Source organism: Myripristis murdjan, chromosome 1, assembly GCF_902150065.1.
Source record: "Myripristis murdjan chromosome 1, fMyrMur1.1, whole genome shotgun sequence".
In the NCBI taxonomy this organism is placed as follows: Eukaryota; Metazoa; Chordata; class Actinopteri; order Holocentriformes; family Holocentridae; genus Myripristis; species Myripristis murdjan.
In genome coordinates, this window is record NC_043980.1 from 28,910,070 (window position 1) to 28,937,736 (window position 27,667).

The 27,667-nt window shown below is 42.8% G+C and overlaps 2 protein-coding genes across 2 annotated transcripts in view; both read right to left on the bottom strand.

Annotated features, from left to right (window-relative positions):
• Window positions 1-282: 282 nt before the first annotated feature.
• LOC115362407 (histone chaperone asf1b-B-like) lies at window positions 283-6,078 on the bottom strand. The gene is made up of 4 exons (XM_030056713.1): window positions 5,759-6,078; window positions 4,498-4,613; window positions 2,464-2,640; window positions 283-1,228 (listed from the first exon to the last, which is right to left on the bottom strand). Exons 1-4 carry the CDS (start codon window positions 5,865-5,867, stop codon window positions 1,031-1,033), a joined length of 600 nt encoding a protein of 199 aa, XP_029912573.1. The 5' UTR covers window positions 5,868-6,078; the 3' UTR covers window positions 283-1,030.
• Window positions 6,079-10,832: 4,754 nt separating this feature from the next.
• Window positions 10,833-27,667, bottom strand: part of LOC115368903 (complement C3-like) — a 108,344-nt gene continuing 91,509 nt past the window's right edge. The window contains exons 30-41 of the mRNA XM_030065340.1: window positions 27,479-27,634; window positions 27,234-27,296; window positions 23,722-23,803; window positions 23,461-23,509; window positions 21,431-21,521; window positions 21,200-21,289; window positions 21,012-21,114; window positions 12,707-12,796; window positions 11,993-12,085; window positions 11,812-11,895; window positions 11,272-11,416; window positions 10,833-10,974 (exon numbers count right to left, since the gene is read on the bottom strand). Of these exons, the coding sequence (XP_029921200.1) occupies window positions 10,833-10,974; window positions 11,272-11,416; window positions 11,812-11,895; window positions 11,993-12,085; window positions 12,707-12,796; window positions 21,012-21,114; window positions 21,200-21,289; window positions 21,431-21,521; window positions 23,461-23,509; window positions 23,722-23,803; window positions 27,234-27,296; window positions 27,479-27,634 (1,188 nt within the window). The remainder of the gene's footprint in view (window positions 10,975-11,271; window positions 11,417-11,811; window positions 11,896-11,992; window positions 12,086-12,706; window positions 12,797-21,011; window positions 21,115-21,199; window positions 21,290-21,430; window positions 21,522-23,460; window positions 23,510-23,721; window positions 23,804-27,233; window positions 27,297-27,478; window positions 27,635-27,667) is intronic.

The following is a 27,667-nucleotide window of genomic DNA, read 5'->3' on the forward strand; positions in this document are numbered from 1 at the left end:
TGGTTCCTTCAAATGAGAAGGTATAGGATGAGAGAGCAGACAAGTCCCCCTGCTTTTCTCACTGCAGTTGCCTAGCAACATGAGACTAGAGTGAAAATGGTTGAGTGATGCTGCTGCATTTTATGAATGAAATTGAGAAAAAAAAAAAAAAGCCAGAGAGGAAGGGGGGCACACACACTAACAGTCTCACCATTTCTGAGCTTCCTTCACCACCTTCCTGACTAGTCAAGGTAGAAGGTAGTTTTAGGTAAGCTGTAGTAAGTTAATTGCAAACAGCACAAGTTTCACAAAAACAAAACAAACTTTATTATCACCACCACCACTGTTACAAATATTTTGAGGCAGTTAATATAGGGAACGTACAAAAAGAATATAGGACCTAATCTTGAATGCAAAATAAGTGCGAGAGAAATATTATTTACAGATGGTCTACGTTGTCAGTTCAAATGAACTGCAACTTTACCTTTTGTCTCCCTTACCCACAGCTTCTGTGAGCAACTGGATGATTAGAGCCAATGCCATTTATGATGCACATCCAGTGTAATGCTGTATCAAATCCTACCATGCTGAATACAGTCAATTCGAAATGCATAGCACTGTTCTGGTTAGACAAACTGAGCAGCACAGTATGGTACCATGCAATTCAAAGACATGTGATTAGGAGTTGTAAGCTGTTGGATATGGAGGTCATGTCTGATGTGCATCCCCACACCAATGAATCAGGCGTTTTCTTGGCTTAGCTTATAGATCATCCAAGACAGAAATTATGGTAAAGTAAGGCAATACTGGCGTGTGTGTGTGTGTTTGTGTGTGTGAGAGAGAAAGGGAGTATGAGAAAGTTGGTATACCATTCCAGATCCAAACCATTTGTGCATTCATCACAAAGAGTCTGCTGTCCATGTCCACATTTTAAGTATGTACATCCATGCATTATTCTGCGTTGTGTCCTTGTTCAAGTGTATGTGTGTGTTCATATGTAAGAAGCGATTCTTGTCCATGGGCAGGTGCATGTGTATGAAACTCATGACTCCTACATGCAGTCCATGGAGTTGTCTGGCATCAGTCCGAGAGGCGGGACCTTTCCTGGTATGCAGGATGGTGGGAGCATGCCACTGATGTTGGGGGCGGGGTCGACGTTCTCACTGTCCTCCATCCTGTCTGCAGAGCCCTCCCAGTTGATATGGAAACGGGTGACACGGGGGTTGGAGGCCAAAATATTCCTCTGGAGCTAAGAGAAAGGGAGAAGGGAAAAGTAGCACAAATTCGTCTGAAATCAAAAGTGCATGACTTTTCTTTTTATGTTTTAGCACCATCTACTGGACTACAAGAGAGGCTGCAAAGGTAGAGCTATTTAAAGCTTAGAATGGATTTCTTGGGTTCTGCGGGTGTGGTTACAGCAAGTGTGCAGGGTTGGCATGGCCTGGGATGGTGGAGCCTAATGATATATATTTGAATGAGGCCCAAAGTCACTGGCAGTGTCCCTTGGATAGGTGTGCCATTTGTTTTAGCCTGCTAACAGCAGACTCTGTCACCTCACACTGCCCAATGCAGGCATGACGGGGAGAGCAGCCAGCCCCAAAACAAAACAAAGCACCAGACCGGGTTGGCTGTTTTCAAAGCTTGAAATCTCAGCAGTAATCACAGTAACAGAAGATTGAATAATATTGATCGGCAACACTTGTGAACCCCTGGTTCTGCATTATGATCATTTGTACATTTGCACAAGGAAAATACTGCATATTGTGCCTTTAAAGGTTAACATTTTGTCCTGGAAGGCATATTTAGAAATTCCTTAAAGAAAGAGTACAGCAACATCTTTTACATTCAATCTAATGCCAAACAAGTTCACACAATGTTGATCAAGCCTAAGAGCAACCATTAAAGCCGCCTGCATTTTGCATAACCCCCGGACGATGTGCCTGTTGTGACATTACTGTGCTGGTGCACAACTGACTTTCAGCATACATCTTCAGCATTAGGCTCACTTGAAATCAGAAGACTGACAGTGGGGAAAAATAAAGAAAAACAAATAAAAATAAATGAATAAATAGAAACAAGTCGGCCAAAATGGATCTCTATCAGGTGAATATTAAGTGCACTTCCTCCTATGCACGGTACATACTGTTTGAATTTACAGTCATATGACCACTGCAATTTTGCACTGAAAATCTAGAGGCAAATTCAGGTCAGACAGTCAAGTCTGGGGCACCTTCCCTCTCTGTACCTGTGCACTATAACATCTTGTCACCGTCTGTTCCTTATTCCAATAAAGTATGTATAGGAAGTTGATGAGGTATATTGTAAAAGTTTGACTTCAACTATTGCTCTTCACACATTGGCTGCATATATTCACAAAATGTACACCACAAAGAAATGCCATAGAGTTGCAACTTGGAATCTAGAGGAAGGGAAGAGAGTACTATATGTAAAGTGCAGTCAACTCTGAGTGTGTGTGTGTGTTACCTGAGTGTAATCAGGTTTCAGAGGTGGGTTCTCTCGCAGTTCAGGGTCTGTGTATTCATTGTTGACATAGTAGCCAATGCGGATGAATTCCTGTCCGCGGTAGGTGCAGGTTATAAGAACTACAGTCACCCCGACAGCATCACTCTCTGGAATCAGCCCTGTGTTAGGAGCATCGGCCTGATGGCAAAGACAAGAATGCAGAAGAGGAAACGAGATCAAAATATAGCGGAAGGGGTCGATGATAGTAACAACAACAGCATGACAGAGCCAAAGGAGAGCTGTACAACAATTGTGATTTGGTAAGTGTACCTTTATGCCCACTTAAATCTGTTCTGATATTTTAAATATATTTTGCCTTGATCTGTAACGGGATCACCTAGATGAAGTGGAGGACTGATGTCTCATTTGAAATTGTATTAATTAGTTCATGTAGATTTTAACTTTTAAAATAAAAATATATTAAGAAATAAGTGAAAAGTTCAGCATGAGCTTATCTGGTACCATGGCACCAGTTGTGTCCAATAAGCACACATCCTGATTTATTGATAAAAATATACAATTTCAGTGACTCCAAATGGTTTAAAACGACAACAAATACATTCCTTAAAATGTTAAGTACACAAAATTAACATTTGTCCCCTTTACCATCATTTTTAGTACAGTACCAGCTCTGTTGTTCCTGGTGAGCCTCTCCTCTGACCTCAGCCTTCACCTTCTACCTCAAAGATTTTCTGTCCACTCGGAATTTCTTTCAAAGTCCAGATATGTTTTTTTCCCATTGTGCCCTCATTTTAAAGGCAACATGCCTCTGACATTTTTGGACAGGCGGTGTTTTTCTGTCTATTGTCATTTTTCTCATTGAAAACAAAAGCTAATGATGAACAGTAGCTGATATTTATATTAGATGCAGCAGTCATTAAGAGTATCTAGTCAATAATGTATAGGGTAAATAACATATGTATCTAAATATAGTTGTAGATATCAGTGAAGTAAAAAAACTACAACTAAATGTTATTATACAACACCTTCACCTAACAGTGCAGTGAAAATGGATCAAAGTTCATAATGAGAACTCTTCATTGAAACACATTGAAGTGGACTTAAAAGAACTGGGCTTCAATCATACCACAGCATTTAACAAAAAAGTAAGAAAGTATTACTTTCTACATTCTCAAAAATCATTCATGAGTTTAGGTATAACATTTAGACTGAACTTCACACTTCACACTCACAGCATGCTTTTTGTAGTGTGGTGCTATTTAAGCCCACCTGAAGAAAAAGGCAAAAAAAATTCAAATATGAGGTTCTCTAAAACTATTTATTTTTATAATAATGCAATATGCATCAGAAAACATTCAGTGCGCACACTTTGCTTGTGGAATTTATGGAAATGCACCACTCACTGACCCTGATGTTAGCTCTGTCCACTAGCTCATAACACTCATCGACATACTGTCATTTCCAAATATACAAAAAACCAAATGATAAACACCAAAAAAAAAAAAAAAACAAGTTTTCCTGTGACTTTGTGTGAGGTCCCCTGTGACTGCTTGCGCATCAGTGGGCCTGACTCAATATTGTCTACAATCATGATTAGCTTGCAATATAATTGTTTTAAAAAAAACATTTAAGTAACAAAAAGCTGTATTGTTTAGATCAATTGATGGCACAAAATACTGGTCTCTCTTTTTTCTCTATTTCACTTCAGAAAGTGGGCTCATGGGTTTAACTGGTACACCTACCCTGTATTATTAAAGTGTGTCATGCTGTCAGTGAAAACAGGGGCCTAGAACAACCAAAACCAAGAAATGTCCATCAAATACACACCCAACCTTTCTGTCTGGTCCTAGTGTTTTGTAGCTTCTCAGGTTCTATTTTGTAGCATGTCAGACGGTCCTTTGGTAGACTCATACAAACTGCTTTATAAATTATCCATGAAGGAAAATGTAAATGCAATATGTTGTATGTGTGTATGTATGTGAAAAATAGCCTTCTGTGTATGTGTAGTGTGGGCTGACGGTGAGTGTCACTCACCTGGAAAACAAACATGTGCCTTCCTGCCGGTACCGGACCAACGAGCACAGAGTCGAGGGTCTGGTCGTATTCCTCACTCTCGGCTGAGCCCACATAGATGATCTTCCACTCCAGATCTAACCGCACGCAAGGGAACAGTACCAACTCACTTCAAATATTTTCCGTAGACAAAATGTATTACACTGAGTAAGAGGTGGTTGTTCAGTTTGTTTTGCCCTTTTCACATTTTTTTTAAACAGCCTCTGATGTGGCTCTTTAAGGAAAAAGCAAACTAAATATATCCTGCACAACATAACCTGAACCTGGTAATAACTGTGAGGCAACCAACCACAAATACAAATACAAGTTAAGTTCCTTAGTAAAGCAGTGTTTTTGTTTACACAACCGGCAATGCTCTCATACAGCTGTCAGTGTTTTGGTGCCATTTAGTAAGATAAATGACAACTATTACTGATCAGCAAATAGTAAGTGAGGGTAAAACGAGCATTTCTGTCCATAAATAATTTCAAGTTATTTCCATTAGTCAATGCATCGCCTTTGCTGTCTCGGGTTGAACCCAAATCTTTATTTGAAGGCATAAACATCGAGGATAAGCTTGCTTACAGATACATGATGCATTAACACAAAACATAAAGTAGTATAAAAGAGAGAAAAATACAGCTAAAACAAACCGAAGCTAACGAAAACAAACAAAAAACGCCAGTGTATGGCATTACTCACTTAAAGCCCTCGAAACTATCGCACATATTCATTGTTTTGGTCGCTTCTCTTGTTTTGTGGGGAGGAAATCGTTGACGTGTACTGTTCCATTTCCTTTATGAATACAAAGAATTGAGTTTTTTGTTGTTGTTGTTTTGTAAATACTTTCCTGCTGTAGAGTCACAACCCGCCGCGATTTCCCGCAACGCACTTCGAGCTTGCCTGTTGCTACAGTAACATGTGACTAACCAATCGGCGGCTCGCAAAAACGCCGCAGAACGCCCCGGGCATGAAGAACGATCCAATCCGCGGAGGGAGGAGGCGGGGCGTCCAGTGCAAACCGCGGCGCCAAATTTCAACAACTTGTCAAATATGGCCATGTTAGCATATCGTTCACCGCCTTTATACTCGATCGAACCTACGCGCCACCGTTAAATGTGAGCAGTGTGTACTATTAAATCAAAGTGCAAACAGAAAAAGTAGCGTTTAATGGCTAAGATAGCATAAATACTAAGGTGGCAAATTAAGGAGGATGTTATCGTGAGCTGCTAACAATACCCACCTTCAGGCAAATCCTCCATGCACTCAAACGTGATCTCAAATTGAAAGGGGTTTCCAAACGGGCTCGGATTGTCCAGCACGGCGACATTCAACACTTGCACCTTGGCCATCGTGTTATTTCCCGCGGTGGCTCAACCCAGTGAAGTAATTCGCTTAATCGCTTTTGACAAACCAAGTGTTGCAAGTTACTCCGCACGTTCCTGCCGTGATGTTGTCCAGCTGCCGTTCTCCACAGATGTAAGTTAAAGTCAAACTCTTCACAGACAGCTCCGAGACGACACCGACATTACTCTGTGGTGGTGCTCTCAGGCGGAAGTACGTCACCACAAAGGGGACTCTCTTTTTCAGCTGTGGGGTTTAGCTTTCGAGCTGTGCTTTTTCGCCATCTACTGCACAACAGTAGGTATTACGCTGAAATAGATGTTAATGTTCAACCAGTGTCTTCCAGATACACCCTGTGATGACCATCAAGCGCACATCCACTGCTATAAACAAAAGACAACAATATTTTCAGTTTATATAATATTTTCATTTATAAATATGTGCTTTCCTCATGATTTACAGCAGCTTGATATTGCAATTTATGATGTACACTAAATTATTATACATTTGTGTTAAACAGGTCAGGGTTCAGTGCCAGTTTTAATCCGTTCAAGGTGCCTATCACAAAGGCAATTACAGACTTTTTGAAAATGTTTTTCCAGGCCAGAGAGACTTTGTAGCTTCAACCCGACAACAGTAACTTGAAGTTGTCTCCAAGAGGGGGTGGGGGTTTTGGCTGTTGGGGGCTGGAGGGGGTTTGGCTATGAATCAGTGAGCGTCTATCACACAGTGGCATAACTTCCAAAAAGAAGCTCGATTTTACACCAAATTTATAGGAAAAGTAGGTCGTGGGCTAAGGAATAAATATTGAAGTTTTGTCCAAAAGGTGGCATGGAAGTTTGTCATGCCATGTCATGTCATGGCCACAGAAGACATGAAGAAGAAGACATGCACAGGCCATTCAGTGAAAAGGGGGTGTGGCATACCACAAAATTGAATATAACTTCCTAACCGATAAGTGGACCACCACAAGGTATGTTTGGGCTACGGAACAACAGCTGTATCTCAATTCAGAGTCACTTCAGTGGATGGAATTTATGAAAATGTGGCCCTTGGTGGACACAAGGTTCGACAGGCTACACCTCCCAGCAGGGTTGCTAATTGGGATAGTCGACTGAGACAGTGCAAAATGAATTATGGAATACGGAAGGATGGCAAAGGATATAGCCTACCTGTGGTATCCTCCACATTTTGCTAAAAAGGAGGCTGCAAATCTGGGCCGCATTCAGAGGACACTTTCGGTTGGGACAGAGTTTTCAAGCGAGTATGACAATTGCAGTCTGGAAATGCAACCTGCAAAGGAGGCAGCCCCTGAATTGAGACACAGCCATTAACTTCTCCCACTGATTGGGTCATGCCCACTTCTCTCTGGTTGTACCTACTTTGTTTTTTGCAGTGAAGGGGCACCGTGGGTTACCACTAAAGCATTCAGCGTCTTCTGCTGAATCTAGCAGTCCTAAGTGTTAAGCAAACTTACGGGTACTTTTGACGTAAGCCAAGGAGGCCCCTTTGCGCAATACAAAGTCAGTTGAGAGGAGTGAATTGTTTTCCCTTTGTGGATGGGCGTGACTTCATTGCACTCTGTCTCTAGTTTACACACCCACTTCTGGCTGTGATCTAAAATGACAGATTCAGGAGCAGAAACATTAGCTCTACTGAGTTTAATTACATTCCTTCATTTATTTATGTGTTCACTCGCATCATGTATTGCACTTCACTACATTTTATATCATATCCATGACAGAGAACAAATGATCAATGACAGATTGTGGAAAGTTTCACAGTGAACGCCCAGTCAGTAAAGATGAGGTCCATAGCATCTCTTTCCAAAAGCCGGCAAAAAGTGTGTCGATGTCGAAGTGTGTGTGTGTGTGTGTGTGTGTGTGTGTGTGTGTGTGTGTTTACTTGTTTTAGCTCAGTAATCTTCTATAGACAAGCACTATGAATTAAGTAAAATGTTATCAAAATAACATGAGTGCAATAGTCTTTCTATTTTTTCATAGGCCAACAGCTGCTTCAGAGCACTTTTCATAAATATTGCACTATTCCTCAATTTTACAGTATAAGTGAGGAGGAGGATTTTACATTCTATTCTAGATTTTACAGGGAGCCAGTGCAGAGAGGCTGATATCGGAGTAATATGATCGCTCTTTTTAGTTGCAGTCAATACACATGCAGCAGCTTTCTGAATCAGCTGCAGAGTCTTTAGAAACTTGTTGGGGCAGCCTAAGAGTAAGGAGTTGCAGCAATCCAGCCTGGGAGTAACAAATGCATGGACTAATTTCTCTGCATCTTTTCAAGAAGGGAAGTCCCTGATTTTTGCAATATTGCATGGGTGAAAAAAGTCACACTTAGAAGTGTGTTTAATGTGGGAGTTAAATGACATATTCTGGTCAAAAATAACTCTGAGATTCCTTGTGGTGGTGCTGGAGGCCAGTGCGATACTATCTAAGGTAACTGTATGATTAGATATTGCATTTCTAAGGTGTTTAGTTTTAAGCAGTTTATTTAGTATTATTTAGTAGTAGAAAATTGCAGGTCATCCATCTTTATGTCCTTCAAGACATGCTTGAAGTTTAGCCAACTGATTGATTTCATCTCGTTTCACTGATAGATATAATTACATATCATCTGCACAACAATGAAAATGGTTGTTTCCTGATAATAGGCATACAAGATGAATAGTAAAGGCATACAAGATGAATAGTAAAGGTCCAAGCACGGAGCCTTGTGGAACTCCATGTAGAACTTCTGTGTGCATGGAGGATTCATCAACATGTACAAATTGAAGGCAATCTGATAGATAGGAAGTGAAGTCAATCCTATCCATCTGTATTTCCTGTTATACACACACACACACACACACACACACTACTCACAAAAAGTTAGGGATATTCGGCTTTCGGGTGAAATTTCAGGATGAACCTAAAATGCATTATAACCTTTACAGGTGAACTTAATGTGACCTTCTGTAAACTTTTGAATGCACATGTCCAACTGTTCAGTGTTTCAGTACTTTTTGCACAAGTTGCTGTTCTCTAACAAGGAGTTTAACGGCAAAATTCACATCAGGTGTTTGATGCTCCAGCTCATCGAGGTCGTATCATTAGGGAATGGCTGCTCCCATAGAATCCTATGGGATCAGCTGAGTCGCCGTGTAGAGGCTCGGAGCTCTGTACCCCAGAACCTCAATGTCCTGAGGGCCGTCCTTCAAGAAGAGTGGGATGCCATGCCTCAGCAGACAATAAGTCGACTTGTGAACAGCATGAGACGTCGTTGTCAAGCTGTAATTGATGCTCAAGGGCACATGACAAGTTATTGACACTGACATTTTTTGTTGTGGTATACCCACCACTGTTGTTGGCTTTTGTTTCAAGAAATTGTTTGAGATGAGGAAATCACCAGTGTATGCTTCTACTTAAATGCCCTACTTTCATGATATAATATCACTGTAGCGTGAACATTTTACATTTTCCATAAATTTCACCCAAAAGCCAAATATCCCTAACTTTTTGTGAGTAGTGTATATATATATATATATATATATATATATATGTGTGTGTGTGTGTGTGTGTGTGTGAATATTGGTGTCTTCTCGTATATGTGACGTCTGCCTTGGCAATACAAACGCGTAATTTTCATGAGGTGCTTTCACGGGGAGTCTGACCGCGGAATACGCCTCTTCTAAATTTGTAACCATGGCGATAACGTCGTGCTCACGATGTAACCTCGGCAGTTAGCAATTTTGTAATGAGGAGGAAATTCTTACTTTCTTTTATGGAAAATACTAAGGAAGAGAGAGTCCATTTGTCTGAGCTGAAAAGTCGTGTTGGCGAGATTTTATACATGATACTCTGACATCCCAGTCATATGAAGGCAGCATAGAGCCACGCTAACGGCAATAGCGTGTGCGATTTGTGTTGGCGCTATTTGAGTTTGGATACCCTCAGTGACAAGGAGAAAGATCGAGAAAAGGCCAAAAAAAAAAAAAAAAAAAAAAAAAAAAAACAGTCTAGTTTGTTGAATTTCTTAAAGCCAGTCAGATCCTAAGCAGCCAAAGTCATGTCGGCGGATCAACAGGGTGGCGATAATAGCAGCACAGGTAGCAAAAACATGGATAGTAGCAGCGATGCTAGCACAGTGGCACCTTTTAGCGAACATAACCAGCAGGTGGAACAAGAGGAGAGGTGCGAGGAGAACTTGGAAACCGAGGGAGAGGATGATGGAGATGAAGGGGACTCGAGTATAGCTCGTGAGGAGACTTGGAGTGGGGAAATTTGGGTCCACTTGTTGGACCACCACTGACCCAATTCAACTCCATTTCATCCAAATTTGGTCCACTTGTTGGACCACCGCTGACCCAATTCAACTCCATTTCATATGTGAAGTCTGGGATTACCAAAGGACGTAGAATGGCCCGAGACTCGAGAAGAGTAAAGTAAGAAGCAGGAGGCTGGAGCTCTGTGGATGTTTTGTGGGCTGCTGTGGATAGATAAACAGAAAGGTAAGCACGTGTTTTATTACTGTTCTCCGCTGTGTAGTGCTAATGATTGATTCGGAAGGTGGTGACGTGTGACGATGATGATGATTAATAGGTCAGTTAATTGGGAATGCCAGCCCCACATATACCGATAGATGCACTGTATGCTGGCAAGTGGTTTAATGTTTTTGTTTCTAATATTTTGGCATATGAATAGTGTAAGTCCTCACAGCACAAAGGCGCCCTAAGCAAGGGTTAGGGTTAGCTCAGGAGCTTTATAGTTCCTATATTATTTTCATATTCTCATGTCATATACATTGTACATGAGACACAGACCATATAACAAGGTCAACTGCACTTTAATAAACAATGCTGCATTATGACATTTGCAAAACTCTCATCCTGAATACATGTCACATTTACAGCCTTCAAATTTTGACATTTGCAAAAAAAAAAAAGAAAGACAAAAAAAAAATCATGTTCTTTGAGTACACTACTGCTGACATCCAAAGATTGTGTACTGTTCGACCAGCTTCTCCATGCCCAAACACACTGGTCGGTACTCATCAGTCTGGCACTCTGCCTCTGAGGGCCAGTGCTCAATCCACATCCTCTCACCTAGAATATACCGATACCTAGACAGAACAACACAGAAAAAAAAACGATTGGTTTAAATGTCACCAGTTACCTGAATGTAGGGAAACATACGGTAGTTCTTTGAATCTACATCTTGACAGTCAGTGTATTCCCTTAAGCAATTTTACATTGTTAAAATGTTTGTCAAGTAAAAAATAAAAAAAAATAACAAGAACATTATGACAAGCATACTCTGAAAAGATGTATTGTGTAATTTTGAACATCACACACACACACACACACACACACACACACACACACACACACACACACGTGCACAACCAAACAAAACTCACCCTCCAGTCTCGTCATCTCTATACATATCTCTGGACGTGCCCATGATAAGGTAGGTTTTGTCTTCCTTCAGATTTAAAGACTCCCTACAGTGCTGATAACTTAGGAACTCACGCAGGCCCCCCTGTGCACCCACATCATAACTTCCTGTAATGAAATATGAAAAAGACATTTAAAGATATCTGCAGATATACAGATGTTGCTGCTGTACATCTACACATTTGATGCGAAGATGGCCACCAGTTGCAGTTACTATTTTCCCATCTACCTGGAAACACTGTGGGAAGGATGGGGTTTGTGTTTGGGTTAGGGTCAAAGTTCCTATATGCACGAGCACACAATTCCAACTGAGATACATTTGTGTCAATAAATAACAAACCACATTGTCTTATTACTTTTAACAATTTATTTTAGTTTATTTTTAGTTCTGAAATTAAACCGTAAATGTTGTCAACTTGAAGGTTTTTGAGCGGAAACATGAAGGGAAAGTTTAAATTCAGTTGTTCAGAATAGTTGAAGGTATAAAGGAGATGAATACCCACCTTCCTTGATGACCTCCTCTATCCGCATCTTGTAAATGTCAGTGGCTATATCAGCTTCAAATTTTTCCAGTCTCACTTTGTACACTGAGGACAGACAGGTTGTACGCTGTTAGCATGATTTGTTTGTATGCTTAATCTCACACACGCACACACACGCACGCACACACACACACAGATTTACCGTAATCTATTTTGCTGTCATGTTCAACCTCACAAGCCTTAGCAGTACGCTCTTCATTGTCAATTTTGCCCTTCTTCTGCATGCTGCAATTCTCTGGAAAAACACCATAGAAAAGCACAAAATCAGTACACTGCAAATGACTGAATCAAATAAGCATTTGTGTGTGTGTGTGTGTGTGTGTGTGTGTGTGTATGTGTGTGTGTGAGAGAGAGAGAGAGAGAGAGAGAGAATGGGTTGGTGGGTTGGTGTAGCTTTACATGATTCTGTGGGGGGCTTCAGCCTTGTGCTCCACAGTTAGTAAAGAATCTTTTTCTTAGTAATTTAATCTGTTGGGATACTTTTGATCGTTGCTGTGGTCCTAAAGTGAACACCTGTTTCCTGAGGTGGAGAATTCTTGACACACAGTTAAGATGTGGCTCTGGGTTTTCTTGGAATGAGATCAACTCACTCCCTTAGATGGCAAGGTAAAGATCAGTGACTATGAAGCCATTCTGAGTGTTTGACAGGAATCACAGTCGGATTGACATCTCCCACAATGATAAAAAAAAAAAATCCATCTTCAGGATATGATTGATCAGTGAGTATCTTGATGAGCATGAAACCAATTTTAACCATCTGATTCACTAAGTCATAATCCGAATGAACACTTCCACACAGCACATGACAAGTTGTACCAATACAACTCAGGAATCAGGAGAATGTAATACTGTTTACCTTCGGCACATATGCATTCGTCCTTTTGACAGAGTTGAAGCAGCTCGCCACCTCTCCTCTGTGGGTGGTAGAATTTCACACATGGTGTCTCTACAAAAAGAGGGAAAAATATATTTGCAAGCTATTTTGAGCCAAATAAAGGCAGGAGTAGAGTATTTAGGCCTATATGAAGGTGCATCCAACACCCTCAGCTTGATTGAGGGTGTTGCTAGCAATGATGAATAAATCCTCAAGCTAAAGGATGGAAAACCTAGATCCCCAATACACCTGATACTAACACGTATCTTAGGTGGTTGCATAGCAATAGGATAGTGCTTGACCACATAAAAATAGACATAAATGATCCAGTCGTCCAAGCCACTTCTTTTGGTGATTTGTATGTGCGTGCATGCGTTTTGACTGCATTGAACATAAGTGTAAAAGCAGATGTGTCTTTAGGTAGGTAGGTAGGTAGGTAGGTAGGTAGATACTTTATTCATCCCGCAGGAAATTCACATTTTTTCAGCAGTATCCACAGATTACAGATTAAGTAAATAAAAAAATAGAAATAAAGAATAAGATCTAAGTATAACAGAATAAGATCTGAGTACAACAGAATAACCTAAGTACAACCCAGTGTGCAAAAAGCAATGTGCAACAAAAAAAAAAAAAAACAGAAAAAACCGTGTGCATGGGTGTATAAAATGTGCATAGAGGTAGGTCAATGTGCAAATTTAGAAGAAATATACAGTATACACATGATAAATAGCAGTAAGCAATATAAACACTATGAACAAGGATTATAAAAGGAATCCACATCCTGCAAATACGTAGGTGTAAATATGGATGCTAACAATCTTTAAAATAACCGGCTCACTGGCATGCAAAGTAAGAGCAGGAGTCACTGGGTAACTCGCGATACAATGCTATCACAATATTTTACCCCCAAAAAACAATGATATCAATATACAGACAATTCTGAGTTGTGTTGTAAGATCATCAGCTATGATACATCATGATATCTGTAATTGAAGAGGAAAAAATACCCTGGAAAAGGCCACATTTTATTGAATAAGCAGGAAAAAAATCATGTTTTCCAGTGTTTTAATATGTACGGCTCCTGCATCATGTATAGGGCCCTATAAAATCCGTTTTATTTTTTCCCAAATTCCGTTTTTTCTGTGTTTTTTTTTTGGAAATTCCGTTTTTTTCTGTTTTAATTTTTGGGAATTCCGTTTTTTACCTTTTACTTTTATTTTACTACCAAAAAAGAGTGTGTTTTTAATGTTAATGACTAAAATGCGCACAAATGAAATAGAAATTACCTTAAATTAATTGAGGTAACAAATAAACAACATTTTATTTATTTATTTAACAATTACGTTGTTATAGCAATAAAGGGTGAAAATGATATGTTATTAATGATTCAACAATATGTTAAATTATTATTTGCTTTAAAAATGTAAATTACTTATCAAACAGACCTAACAATTCAGCTACCAATGAATGAGCAGCAGTACGCATGTGATAACATAGATTGAAAAATAAGCCGAAGTGATACCTCTTCTCTCAACAGACAAGCTAAGTCAGTGTGCTGCTGTTAGCCAGTGAAAATAGAGCAGAGTGGCAACTCTTCGCTTTGTTACACAATCTATGTCAGTGCGCTGCTGTAGCTGGAAAGTTCTCTTTCTTAGCATTCGTTTCGTGTCTCACATTGGGAACGCCCTCAGCGTGACCTCATCAGAAGCTCCTGTAGCACTCTGCCAGCCAGGATTGGCTGGGACTGAAGCGTCAGTGACTAGAGGGACAGAGACCCTCCTCCTATAAGAGGGCTTGTCACTGCGCTGTTGGTCATTCAAAAACCTCTTCTCGCTACGAGCAGAAGTTCATTCACTCTCTCGAGTACTTGCGTCCCGAAACAAAGCTCAACTGTCCACTGACGCGAGCGAAACCTCGGTCACCGGACGCTTTGCTGTCGGTCCGCACAGCTGCTCGAGAGCTACGGCTAACTGTCCGAGTAGCAATACTCCGAACAGTTGGCTAGCTAAGTGGCAACACTTCCCGGTAGAAATACCACATCTAGTAGAAATACTTAACACCCTACCATGGGCTTGCTAGTTAATGTTAGCTCTTCTTCGAGTAGCAATCCTCCCTATACATACCACCTGGAAGTCGCAAAACTCCCAGTCAGTATAGCTAACTTCCCTGCTTGATTGTCCCACTGGCCATCATGACCGATGCTAAGGCTTCAGCAGAGGAAAAGATATCAGCGCGAGTGTGTCCCTGCGGGAATACTATCTCAATCGGAGACACTCACCTGTTGTGCACCATGTGTCTGGGGCTGGAACACGCTCAAGCCGCCTTTGAATCGGAGGATTGCTCTCACTGTAGCAAGCTAACCCTCAAGGCGCTTCGCCGTCGGCTGACTCGTTTGTCTAATTTGTCGGGCAACGATCCAGTCCTGGCATCCTCGACTACGACCCAGGAGCCCATGCAGCTCTCTGAGGTGATAGCCTCCGCCGCCCAAGCCGTAACGAGCTGGGGGGATCAGCCCGATCTCCTCGACCCACTGCACCCGGTGTTTTCCGGCACAGCGGGTCCACTCGATTACCTGACTGAGCAGGAGGACTGTGGCTCGGTGGGTGGGTTGGAACTCCTCATGTCCGACGACGAGGAAGACGACGACACTTCCTTGTCATGGTTGCACCGGGTTGAAAAACCCAGACTCCCAACGGAGGCTGCGGCTAGCGGGGACCAGTCTTCCTCAGGTCAGGACCTGGACTTGCTGGAGGTGTGCAAATGCGCAGCCGAGAAGCTGCAAATTCAGTGGCCTGAGGTCCAAGTTGAGGGGACGCGGTCTCTCTTTGATGGGAAGAGGCTTCCCAAAATGAGGAGGACGGGAAAACAACTCCTGCCGGTTCTCCTGGAGTTACTGGAGGAGCTGTCTTTCTCTTGGCGCAGCAAGCCATATAGGGAGAAACACCCTGTGGCGGGCAGCTCCATCCTGGATTGTGAGGGCATGGAAAACAACGGCCTCCGCAACATCCCAACGGTGGAACAGGTGGTGGCTGCGCATCTCCACCCGAAGACATCCCTGGCTTCGCCGGGCGCGGGCGCGCTTCCATCCAAAGCGGACCGTTTCCAGTCCAGCCTGACTGAAAAGGCTTACAGGGCGGCTGCTTTGTCAGTCCGGGCTCTCAATGCCAGCACCCTCCTTATGGCATATCAAGCCGAGCTGGAGGAGGGAATGTCGGCTCCACCGAATAGGGTGTTATGGGACGAAGTGTGTGCTATCACCAACCACTGTCTCCATTTACACAAGGTGGCAATCCAGGCACATGGCAGAGCCATGGGGCTTATGGTCCTGCAAGAGCGGGCTCGGTGGTTGAACCTCACTACCTTATCGACCAAGGACAAGGAAGACCTCCTTGACACCCCCATAACGCCTCAGGGCCTCTTCGGTACGGCGGTTACGTCTATGCAGGAGAGGTGTGAGGAGAAAAAGAAGGGAGACGAGGCGCTGAAGTTGTGCCTTCCACGTAAGGCTCCAGCAGCCCCCCCTCCGGCCCAACGCCAATCTTTTGCCCGGGCGGCGACACGAGCCCCGCCCTCGTTCAGGATTCTCACGTTGGCCAGAACTCAAGCAGCATCCCAGCCTCCTCCGAGGGCTTCTGCTTCGAGGGGCCCGTGGCTTAAGAAGTCTTCTCCTCAGGAGGCGACTCGGACTGACCAACCACCTCCCACCTCCACCCACAGGGTGAGGGCGAAAAAGCGGTCGGCCTAACAACCTCCCTGGACGAGGTGAGCGTGATGGCACTGCCCCCCACTCTGGCTCCGCTCACCCCATCGTTCTCGTTAACGAGCAGGTTCACACAGCTGGGTCGTGTTTGGCGCATGGACAGCGGGATATTCGACCCGTCCCAGAGCCCCCTGGAGAGAAGCAGAGACAATGTTCAGCAAACGGTTTGCCCCAGCGGCACCGGGGAATGTCTCATAAGCACTTCTCTTTATTACACAAAAACAAAAGTTCTCACCGCTGTTGCATCCAGGCAAATTGCCAAGGACACAGCTAAGTGCAATGAAAAACAAAAACAAAATGTTGCAAAACAATTTGGTTTCCTACTTCCCAGAGGGATTAACACCTCTCTCGGGAATGAACCAGGTGTGTCGTGTAAACGTCATGTCCCCCGTGGCTGTGACGTTACGCGCACGCGCAGTAGCCAACAGGCAGTGCTGCACTCCTCTACCAAAAGAGGGTGCCCTCACTCCATGTATCGACTGGCCTGTCAGTCCTCTGTCACTGAGACTGGAGAGCTGGTCAAAATGCACAGCATCAGAGTGGGTGTTAAAAACACTAAGCAGGGGGTACAGACTGCAGTTCGCTGCAAAGTGACTTGTGACTGTAATTCAGTCACAAGCTGTAGGCGAAGCCGCTCATTTTTTACAGGAGGAGATTTCCTCTCTGTTAGAGAAGGGAGCGATAAAAATTGTCCCCCCCTCAGACAGCAAGAACGGATATTATTCCAGATATTTTCTGGTCAAAAAGAAGGGGGGGAAACGGCATTCGGGCGATTTTAGATCTCAGAGATCTAAACAAGCACCTCAGGAAATACAAATTTCGAATGCTAACACATGCGTCTCTACTGCGTTTCCTGCGCGCGGGGGATTGGTTCACATCAATCGACCTCAAGGACACTTATTTCCACATCCCAATATATCCGCCACACAGAAAGTATCTCAGATTTGCCTTTCAGGGGACCAGTTACGAATACTTAGTGCTCCCCTTCGGCCTCTCATTAAGCCCAAGAGTGTTTGTAAAATGCACGGAAGCGGCAGTTACACCGCTCAGGAGGCAGGGCGTCAGAATAGCGACATATATAGACGACTGGCTCATTGCGGCATCCTCCCACCAGGAGGCAGCAGACCACACGAGGTTGCTCACAGAACACTTGGGGAATCTAGGTTTCAGAATAAATCTAGAAAAGAGTGTTCTTCTCCCTTGTCAGACCATCTCCTTCATAGACTCAGCTCAGGCCAGAGTGAAGCTGACTGGAGAGAGGTTGCAGGCCTTCAGGGACTGTTTAGACCTGTTTCAAAGGGGAAAGTTTGTGTCCTTCAGACTCTGCCACAGGCTGCTGGGGTTGATGGCTTCAGCCTTGGTGGTGGTTCTGATGGGACGGTTATACATGAAGGGAATACAGCGTTGGGTGGCTTCTCACCGATTAGACCCACGCCGTCAGGGATCTCACAGAGTGAGGGTTTTGGTGGATTGCACAGCAGCCCTAATCCCATGGAGGAAGAGGGGTTTCCTAACACAGGGAGTGCCTATGGGAGTTGTTCTGTGCAGGAAAGTAATCACAACAGACGCCTCCTTAGTCGGCTGGGGGGGCGTGTGCGAAGGGAGAGCTGTGAATGGGACCTGGGAGCCCCACATGCTCTCGTTCCACATAAATTATCTGGAACTGTTAGCGGTCTACCTGTCGCTGAAACATTTCCTACCTTTTCTGACGGGACAGCATGTGTTAGTTCGAACAGACAACACCACAGTAGTGGCTTATATCAACAGACAGGGGGGCCTGAGGTCCCTTCAATTACACACACTGGCACACAGACTGATTGTCTGGAGCAGCAATCATTTTCTGTTCCTGAAAGCCACTCATGTGCCTGGGGTTCTGAACCATGGAGCAGATCTTCTGTCCAGGGGAAACCCCCTTTATGCAGAATGGAGACTGCATCCGAGTGTGGTGAATCTGGTCTGGGAGCGGTACGGGCAGCCATCAGTAGACCTCTTTGCAACAGGGGAGAACTCTCAGTGTCCCCTGTTCTTCTCCCTTCACGATCAGAATGCACCCTTGGGGGTGGATGCATTTGCTCATCAGTGGCCTCACGTCCTGCTGTATGCATTTCCCCCCATAGCATTGATATCTTCGACTCTAGCCAGGGTACAGAAAGATGGCCTGTCGATGATTCTTATAGCTCCTTACTGGCCGTCGAAGCACTGGCTGGCAGAGATAACTCGGCTCCTTTACAGAGAGCCGTGGCCTCTGCCGATACGCAGAGACCTGTTGACACAGGCGCACGGACAGATATTTCATCCTCACCCAGAGAGGCTGGCTCTGTGGGCCTGGCCCGTGAGTGGTTTAACTTAAGGTCTGTGGGTCTCCCTCAGAATGTGATTGAGACCATCCAGAGCGCTAGGGCTCCCTCTACGAGGTCAGTCTATGGGAATAAGTGGGCAGTTTTTGAAAAATGGTGCTCAAACTTACAAGAGGTTCCCTTTCAGTGTTCTGTAGCCGTGATTTTGGCTTTTCTGCAGGACATGGTAGAGAAGAGAAAGGCTTTTCCTACCATTAAGGTGTATTTGGCGGCCATCTCGGCATGCCATATTGGTTTTGAGGGCAAAACTGTGGGACAGCATCCCTTGATTTGCCGCTTCATGAAGGGAGCACGTTGCAGGCTTCCGGTATCTAAATCCTTGGCTCCATCGTGGGACCTTCCCACTGTGTTGGATGCCCTTTCAGTTTCACCTTTTGAACCAATGGATCGGATAGACTTAAAAATGGTGACTCTTAAGACGGTTTTGCTGCTGGCTCTCGCCTCGGCCAAACGGGTGGGGGAGATCCATGCTCTTTAGTACACCAGGCGTGTACGAAGTTCTCTTCAGGGGGGGAAAAGGTGACTTTGCGTCCTAACCCCGCCTTTACACCTAAGGTGTTAGGGGCATGTTCTCCTATTGACTTGGTGTCCTTCTATCCACCACCTTTCTTCTCAGAGGAACATCAGCGGTTGCATATGTTGTGCCCAGTCCGAGCCTTACGTATCTACTTGGATAGGACTGGGGGCTGCAGGAAGAGTGACCAGCTTTTTGTATCATGGGCCAAGAACAGTCTGGGAAAGCCAGTCTCAAAGCAGCGGCTCTCATGCTGGATTGTAGGGGCTATCGCCTTGGCCTATAACTCCAGGGGTCTACAGCCACCGGAGGGACTACGTGCACATTCCACTAGAGGTCTTACCACCTCGTGGGCTCTTTTCAGGGGGATCTCTATTGAGGAGATCTGTGCGGCGGCGAGTTGGGCTTCCCCGCACACCTTCACCAGGTTCTATAGGCTTGACGTTACAGCCCCCCAATTAGCCCATTCGGTGCTTAGTGTGGTTGCATCCACATAGGTTTAATTGGTTGTGTGGACATTTGGTCCCTTTGTAACATCTGCACAGCAATCCGGGAGTCAGTATTTTCCCAATGTGAGACATGAAACGAATGCTATGAAAGAGAACTTTAGGTTACTTGCGTAACCCCGGTTCTCTAAGTAGCATGAGTGAGTGTCTCACCAGACCACCCTCCTTGCTCTCTCGTAGCGAGGAAGAGGTGCTCGTTTTTTGAATGACCAACAGCGCAGTGACAAGCCCTCTTATAGGAGGAGGGTCTCTGTCCCTCTAGTGCTATAGGAGCTTCTGATGAGGTCACGCCGAGGGCGTTCCCAATGTGAGACACTCACTCATGCTACTTAGAGAACCGGGGTTACGCAAGTAACCTAAAGTTTCTTTGCCTTTTGGACTACGGTGTCGGTGCAGTTGTTGTAATTTTTTTTCTTGGTGGTGCAGGTGCAGGTGAAACAACTGGAGGGCCACCCAGATTTGCTTCCCTCCATGTAATTTTCCCCAGACATACGTTCATATTCCACACAAAAACATAATTTCATTCAAATTATGTCAAATTCTGCGATATTCCGTGTTAAAAATACATTCCGTTTTATTTGGCTAATTCCGTGATTCCGTCCGCGATTCCGTGATCGCGGAAATTATAGGGCCCTACATGTACATGTTAAACAGGGGCAGAGCTACGTGGTCACTCTCCGGCCATCCCCATGCCTGGGGGAAATTTGACAAAACGCGGCTCTGTGGTGCAGAACTTTAGTTCCGCCTAACCGCCGTTTCCGCACGGATGCATTTCACAGCAGGACACAACTTTCCGTAGAATAGAGAGCAGAATTAGCAGAGCTGCCTAATGTCTGGAGGAGCTGTGATTGAAACCGCGTCTCACCCTGGCCACCCCAATGAAAAATTTCTGGCTCCGCCACTGATGTTAAATGTCTAAAGACAGGGAAGAACTATACTTCATCGTACCTCAAATGTGTTATCTGTGCAAATTAAGTTGAAAACTCAAGTAATGACACTTGCCACAATCATATGTAGATACAATCTGGATATGAAACACATTATCAGGTGTAAAAGGGGTCTTATAATCTGTTTGTGTGTGTGTATATGTGCAAAGCATGTTTGCATGTCTGTGGCACAGGGTGCGTCTTGAGGTCTCTTTGGGACTCACGGTCGTAGTACTCATAGACAGACACGGCTGCTGGTTGTAAGACGCCCACTTTCATTGTCTGGGTGATCCTAAAAGCGATCTCATCTGGCCGTTTGTGGGACACCTATGGAGGGTTGACAAATCAAAGTGAATCAGAGATAGACAGAGACAGGTGTGAGACAGAGACACACACACAGGAGTGGCTTTACCTTGTCCAAGTAGATGATGAGTGAGCCTCTTTCTGACAGGACTGTGTTCATCTCATACTTTGAAATAGTGCGGTCACGACCTTTGGATAGCTACACAAACAGAAAAGATGCATACACAGATTGAGAAAACTAATCACAATATCAAATATTAAAAATGCATCTTTTTTCTAAGAAACTTGAACATTGGTCTTCACAGTCTGTATGCATGGGTGGGAGTGTTTAGGCTCTTACTAAGTCCAGGTCATCTGTATTAACAGTGAAGCCGGTTAGCAAGCCAATATCCAAGATTGACATGGTTGCATCTCTGTCTTTATCCATATACCTATATACAGAGAATGGACAAAATCAGTAAAAGAAAATTAAGGACAACAAGCAGATCAAGAAGAGTTACTTGCCCTCTGTCAAATATTGAATTCACTAACTTTTATAAAGCTTTCATACTTTTCAAATACAGCTGAACCAAAAGGAAAATGAGGGCAAAGTGGAGGACAAGGACTCTTTGCTACAAGGAATCATTGAGTACGTTTACATGCAGACCATATTCCTGTTTTAACCAGAATATTCGCAATATTCCGGTTGTGCATGTGTCATGTAAACATGTACCGAACCCGATTAAGGTCATATTCCGGTTGGAAAGAATTCTGAATCAGACCTCTGGCATATGCCTGTTCCTACCGGAATACTGTGGCATGTAAACACCTTAGTCGGAAAATGCCCTGAACTGGAATATTCAATCGTGTCTGCACATGCTCGACTCACAATGAATCCTGGGGTGTCTTTGTTGCTATGGTTACTGCAAGCGGGGAGAACGACGTGGCGAACAACATAGCAAACAGCAGCAAGAGTCAACATTTTTGGAGTGAGGAGGAGACTGCAGTCTGCCTTCACCTAATGAAAGATTTTAATATCATGGAGTATATCAATGGGAGAAAACACTGAAATAGTGAGAGCTTCTTCTTCTACTGCTCCTTCTTCTTCTGTGTTTCCGGCAGACCAGACGCATACACGTGTGCTGCTGCCCCCCGCGGCTGAGTGTCGCATTACGTAAGAGAGTGGAATACGCCGAAACACGGGAACGTGCCAAGTGACATGTAAACGGAATATTCCAGTTGCTGCAGCGCAGTTACCCGAACCGGAATATTCACCCAAACCAGAATATGGTGTGCATGTAAACGGAATCATTCAATCATTCACTCATTTTCATTACTGTTCATCCTAATCAGGGTCACATGGGGCTGGAGCCTATCTCAGCATGCATCAGGCAGAGGGAAACATCCTGGACAGGTCACCAATCCATCAAGGAGCAGATATTCAGACTAAATACAGTCACACACATTCGCACCTACGGGCAACTTAGAGCCTGCTCACATTGGCAAGTTTGATCCACGGCCAAGCACGTTTGCCCCTAAAATCCGGATTCTTTGACCAGTGTGATCGCTCCGTATCGTGCTTGAATACAGTACTTCCCCCGCTCTGGCACGGTTGGAAGGGGTGTGCTTCTGCACGGTATGGGCGCGTACATGAGCACATGCACGATCACGCAGGCAGCGCACGAATGTGGATACGATGTAAATCATGCAACTTTCCTCCTGCCTCTGCAAAATTGTTTAATGTGCGCAGCGTGATTACAGGTGAATGGCCACGTTGCACAATCAATAATCAACCATGTTGTCTGTGTCACTGTCCGTTGTGCTGCTGCAACCGCATACAAACAAGTCGGTTTATAATGAAAGTACAGCAGTCTGTGTGCGCGGCGCACTTCAGATCCGGCAGACCGGGTGCCACGGCTGGTGCCAGCACTTGATCTGACAAGTGCGCGGCACACTTGTCAGATCCGGCAGCTCCGGCCAGCACCGCGCAGGCACCGGCTGCAGCACCAGGGGGTGGGGGTTTGGCTTTAGCACGGTAAGGGGCCAAACTTGCCAATGTGAGCAAGCCCTTAGAGTCTCAATTTCCCAAACTTGCATGTCTTTGGACTGTGGGAGGAAACCCACACAAACACGAGAACATGTTAACTCCATACAGAAAGGACCCTGGCCGGCTGCGGTTCAAACCCTCTTGCTGTGATGCTAATCACTGAGTGCCACCCAGTATGTCAAGATACTGAAATACATTTTAAAAAAGCATGACTTATGTTTTGTTATAACGCCAAGCACATCTTGTGACAAATGTGTGCAAAGGAGCACTGAGTTACAATGTGTTGAAGGTGAAAATCACGGTAATGATTGTTAGGATGACATCTTGACATCTCCAATACTTACAAAATCTCTATTTTAAGCTTGTATATCTTCTCATTTTCATCCGTTTTCTCTGGAGGAGCAGAACATTGGATGAACAGAGCATTAGGATTTAATAGTATAAGAAAAAAATATAAACAGGCTCTGAGATTGATAGATAGACAGATGGATAAACTGACTTGCAGGCAGTTAACCAAACAGATACACACAAAATAGACAAGTAGAAAAAGCAACAGATAAAGGCTAACAGAGTCAGTGGAAGACAGACGGATGGCACCAACTCACCTGGGAGCATCTGAACAGAGAGGTTAAACCTCTGACAGTCACTCTCCTTTTCTTTAGGCAGAGCATAATACAGCGACACCAGCTGCCACATAGACAAAGACACAGAGTCCATAATATTATTACATACTGCCATCTGCACTGCGTCTCTTAAAAGCATAATTTGTCACAGCTCATATACATCATAAATTGTGAGCAATGTTGAGAGCCAGGTAACAAGTTACAGATTACTTTTCTGACATAACAAGTAATGAAAACATTTGTTCAGTCTCAGCCTCAGTTGCATCAATAAACTGAAATGAAAGTTTTAACTTGCTAATGAATTCATGTAACAGGGATCACATACAGTTAAAACCCAAAACAACAGAAGTTTAATGCATTGTACAGAGATAAAGGCTAGCAAAGCAGCTACTTTTCATCCCCAGTTCTTTGGATGGCAAAAGCAGGTGCTGTACACACCCAAAATTATATTTTTATGAAGTTTTCAATTCAAGACAGTATATATTAGAAAATAAGGATGATCTGTTGGTCCATGAAATATTTAGAAGATAGCTACAGTATGAGTATTTTGCCAGTAATGGTTTTGGGTTGAGTTGATACTGCATGCAGTAATGGTTTCTTTCTCAACAGCAGTGATGATATCAAATGCATATTTAAAAAGCCTTCTTTAATGTACTTAAAAGTATTCCAATGAGTTATTTTTAATAAGGAGTTACTAAGTAACCAATTAATTGCAATTCAATTCAATTTTAGCTGTGTAGAGTCAAATAATAAGAGATGTTAGCTTCATAGAGATCCAACAATTTTTGTAGCTGCTGTTAGAGGCAGTTATCAGGAAATTCATAAAGTTGATAACATGTCAAAAGGTTAAAATTAATTTTATGTTTTGATTAAAATAGAATAATAAATAATGTTGACAGTATTATATTTCTATTAAAAGTGTAAATGAGTCAATATCAGTATAGAGTGCCATTGAGACTTCCCAATGTCACACAAAAAAAGATGAGATTTTCCACTGAACTCCATATCCATTGTATAAAGTAGACCTTAAGCTGTTAGAAATGCATGTTGGTCAAGCTCCTGCACTTTTTATAAATTGACTGCAAGCATAGAAAGTACAAGCAAATTGCAAAATGTGTCCACGCTGTCATGGGACAATTTCTAAATAGAGTAAATATGTTCTAATCATATATTGATTACAAAATGTACATTTTCAGAAAGGTATTTGGTCCCTCGTTCAGGAATATATTTTAGTTTCTGGAAAACATCTCTCAAAAATACAGAAATTATGGAAAAATATGTTTGTATATGTAAAATCTGTGAAAGTTGTACTTTCTTTTCTGAATAAACTCTATAAATAAAGGTATCTGGTCAAACTTTGAAATAATACTGTTTGGCCCTAATCTCTTCAGAGCAAAATCACACAAAAGGTTTTGATAACTTGTGAAAATAATTATTTATTCACATAAAACATGAACATGACGGGGTGGACAATGACATGACGGGGTGGACCTTGGCATGACAGGGTGGACAATAGTGAAGTGCCTCATATATATTTAAAGGAAACAATGTTATGGTTTTCTCAACAAATGTTTTTTGTCAAAACATGACTTTTTTCACCTACTGTATTTTGAATTGTGCACAGGTAGGCTACATCTGGAAATGACACTAAACAACAGCAAAAATAAATAAATAAAACCTTCAACTAGACGAAAAAACAAGATTGATATAAACAAAACAAAAACCATTGGTCCCTAAATGTAGGCCTACCACAAAAAGTAGAAACATAGGTATCCTTTCAAATGGTTTCTTTCTCTGCATATGTTTTGTACTCCACTTGATGTCTGAAACACTGAAAAACTTATAAAACTGTTATAAAACTAGACTTGATGACGGGGTGGACAATGACAGGGAGGACGTTTCTGGCTGAAGTTTGCATTTAATGAGCACATGTTGGGCCATTAGCTAGCAACATGTATCAGTTAGGAAGGTGACTGTGTATACTTTAACAAACATATTTTGAATTTCTGAAAAGCATTTATATAGATTAATATTTTGCAATGACAGGGTGGACACATTAAGATTGAACACATTCAAGTTCAATCATAAAATGATGAAAATGTCAAAATATAAATGTTGATATGTACTCTCTCTGCAGGAGCTATTCTTCACTCCATTTGTAAAAGACAAAGCAGTGGTAGTGATGTCACTGATTACAGCAGGTGGTTTCTTATAGTGGCAGTAACCACCTAATGACGGGGTGGACAGCAAATCCAGGGACACATGCAAAACGTTTATTATTATTATGAAATTAGACCATAAATGATCCAATTGACTCATTTTATTCAAGTACTTGATGAGAGCAACAAGAGCATGTAAAAGGTTTGTACATTGTATATCATTTATCTACTTATTACACTCGGTGAAGTTAGTAGAGAGGAGTTTGGGACATGGCAAAATCACATGCATCTAATCATAGAACATTTTTTTAAATATGAAAAACACCCTTTTAAAAATGTATCTCTGTACCAATGTGTGTTTAAATGTTTGGCCATTTATAATAAACCCTCAGAGTTTTGTTATTTTGCAAATTTTTCATGAAAAGTGAGTGATTTCTGCCCGGGACACCAAATGGTACCCTATATTGATATTGACTCAAATAGAATTAAAAACATGGTTATAAGAGGTTCTAATTACAGGCAGAACTTATATTAAGGCGCTGCAATGCGGTACGACCTCTTTTTTATTGCTACACCGCTAGTCACCCGAGAGAGCACAGCGCATAGATGCCTGCTAGAGCCACGGAGGAAGTTTGTTGCTGTTTTTTGTTTGTTTTTTCATCAAGATACAGAGTTGTAAGCTGCCGATACAAGCATTCTAAGAGCTGAAGAAAGCTGAAGATTTTTTGTTCACTCCGCGAGTTAATGCGGCCAATGAGGTATGCTGTTAGCTGTATGCTTTGTACTGACTTATCATTTATGTAGTATGCTAACAAGCGAGCATGCGGCTACTATGCTTCGGTTAACAGTAATTAAATGATAGACCCATTTATGTTGCGGTGAATGTTATATGCTGTAAGGATAATTTTTTCCTATCAGAATAAGAGCTTATAGCTGCGAAGATGGTTTGTATTTTTGACCATTTTGACCAATTGTATTTTGTTTATTTAATTGTTTGATACTTTTTGATACTCTACGAGAATCCATTGTATGGGACTAATTTAAGTTTGTATTTATTTATTTGTATTCAGTTCTCACAGCATTGGAAATGAAAGTAAATGCCCGTTAAAACCCAAGAACGCCTTGTGTCCGTGATTCAACTCCGGGGAGTTACAATTTTGGCACATCCCATTAAGCAAAATTTCCCCCATGAGCTAGCACATAGCAACAGTGGTGAGGAAAAAGCCCTTTACTATTTACCAGTTACTATTTAGGAGAAGTAACTTAGTAAAGTAACTAGTTACTCTTGACAAGTACACTGTTTGGGAGTAACTATTACAAATGTGTAGTACTCACTGTCAGTGTTGCTTCTCCTGTTCCTGTGGCATTTATTTTCACATCCTGGTTTATATCATTGACCTGTGGGTATTCACACACACACACACACACACACACACACACTACCATATAAAAGTGATCAATCCTGTCCATCTTTGTTATTTCCTGGGTACATACAAGCATACGTGTGTGTGTGTGTGTGTGTGTGTGTGTGTGTGTGTGTGTGTGTGTGTGAGCGAGAGAGAGTTTGTGTGAGATCTCACCTTGGACGTTCTAGTAGCATAGTAGTTTTCCCTGTTAAAATGGTAACGGTCAGGTTTGGCTTTGCCTGGTAAAAAGATGTCCACGTTCAGCTCATAATCTACTTCTTTAGCATTAGTCCAATACTCAGATATTGCCTGGTACACAATCATGGTAGCCTAGAGAGAGAAAGTGAGAGCAAGAGTGAGAGA

What these genes read in the sequence shown, in the direction of transcription:
- LOC115362407 (XM_030056713.1), bottom strand. Translation starts at nt 5,867, where the DNA reads ATGGCCAAGGTGCAAGTGTTGAATGTCGCCGTGCTGGACAATCCGAGC. An exon ending in CATGGAGGATTTGCCTGAAG is followed by an intron (nt 4,614 to 5,758) that starts GTGGGTATTGTT and finishes GCGTGCGGTTAG; the next exon opens with ATCTGGAGTGGAAGATCATC. An exon ending in TGAAACCTGATTACACTCAG is followed by an intron (nt 1,229 to 2,463) that starts GTAACACACACA and finishes CCTTTCTCTTAG; the next exon opens with CTCCAGAGGAATATTTTGGC.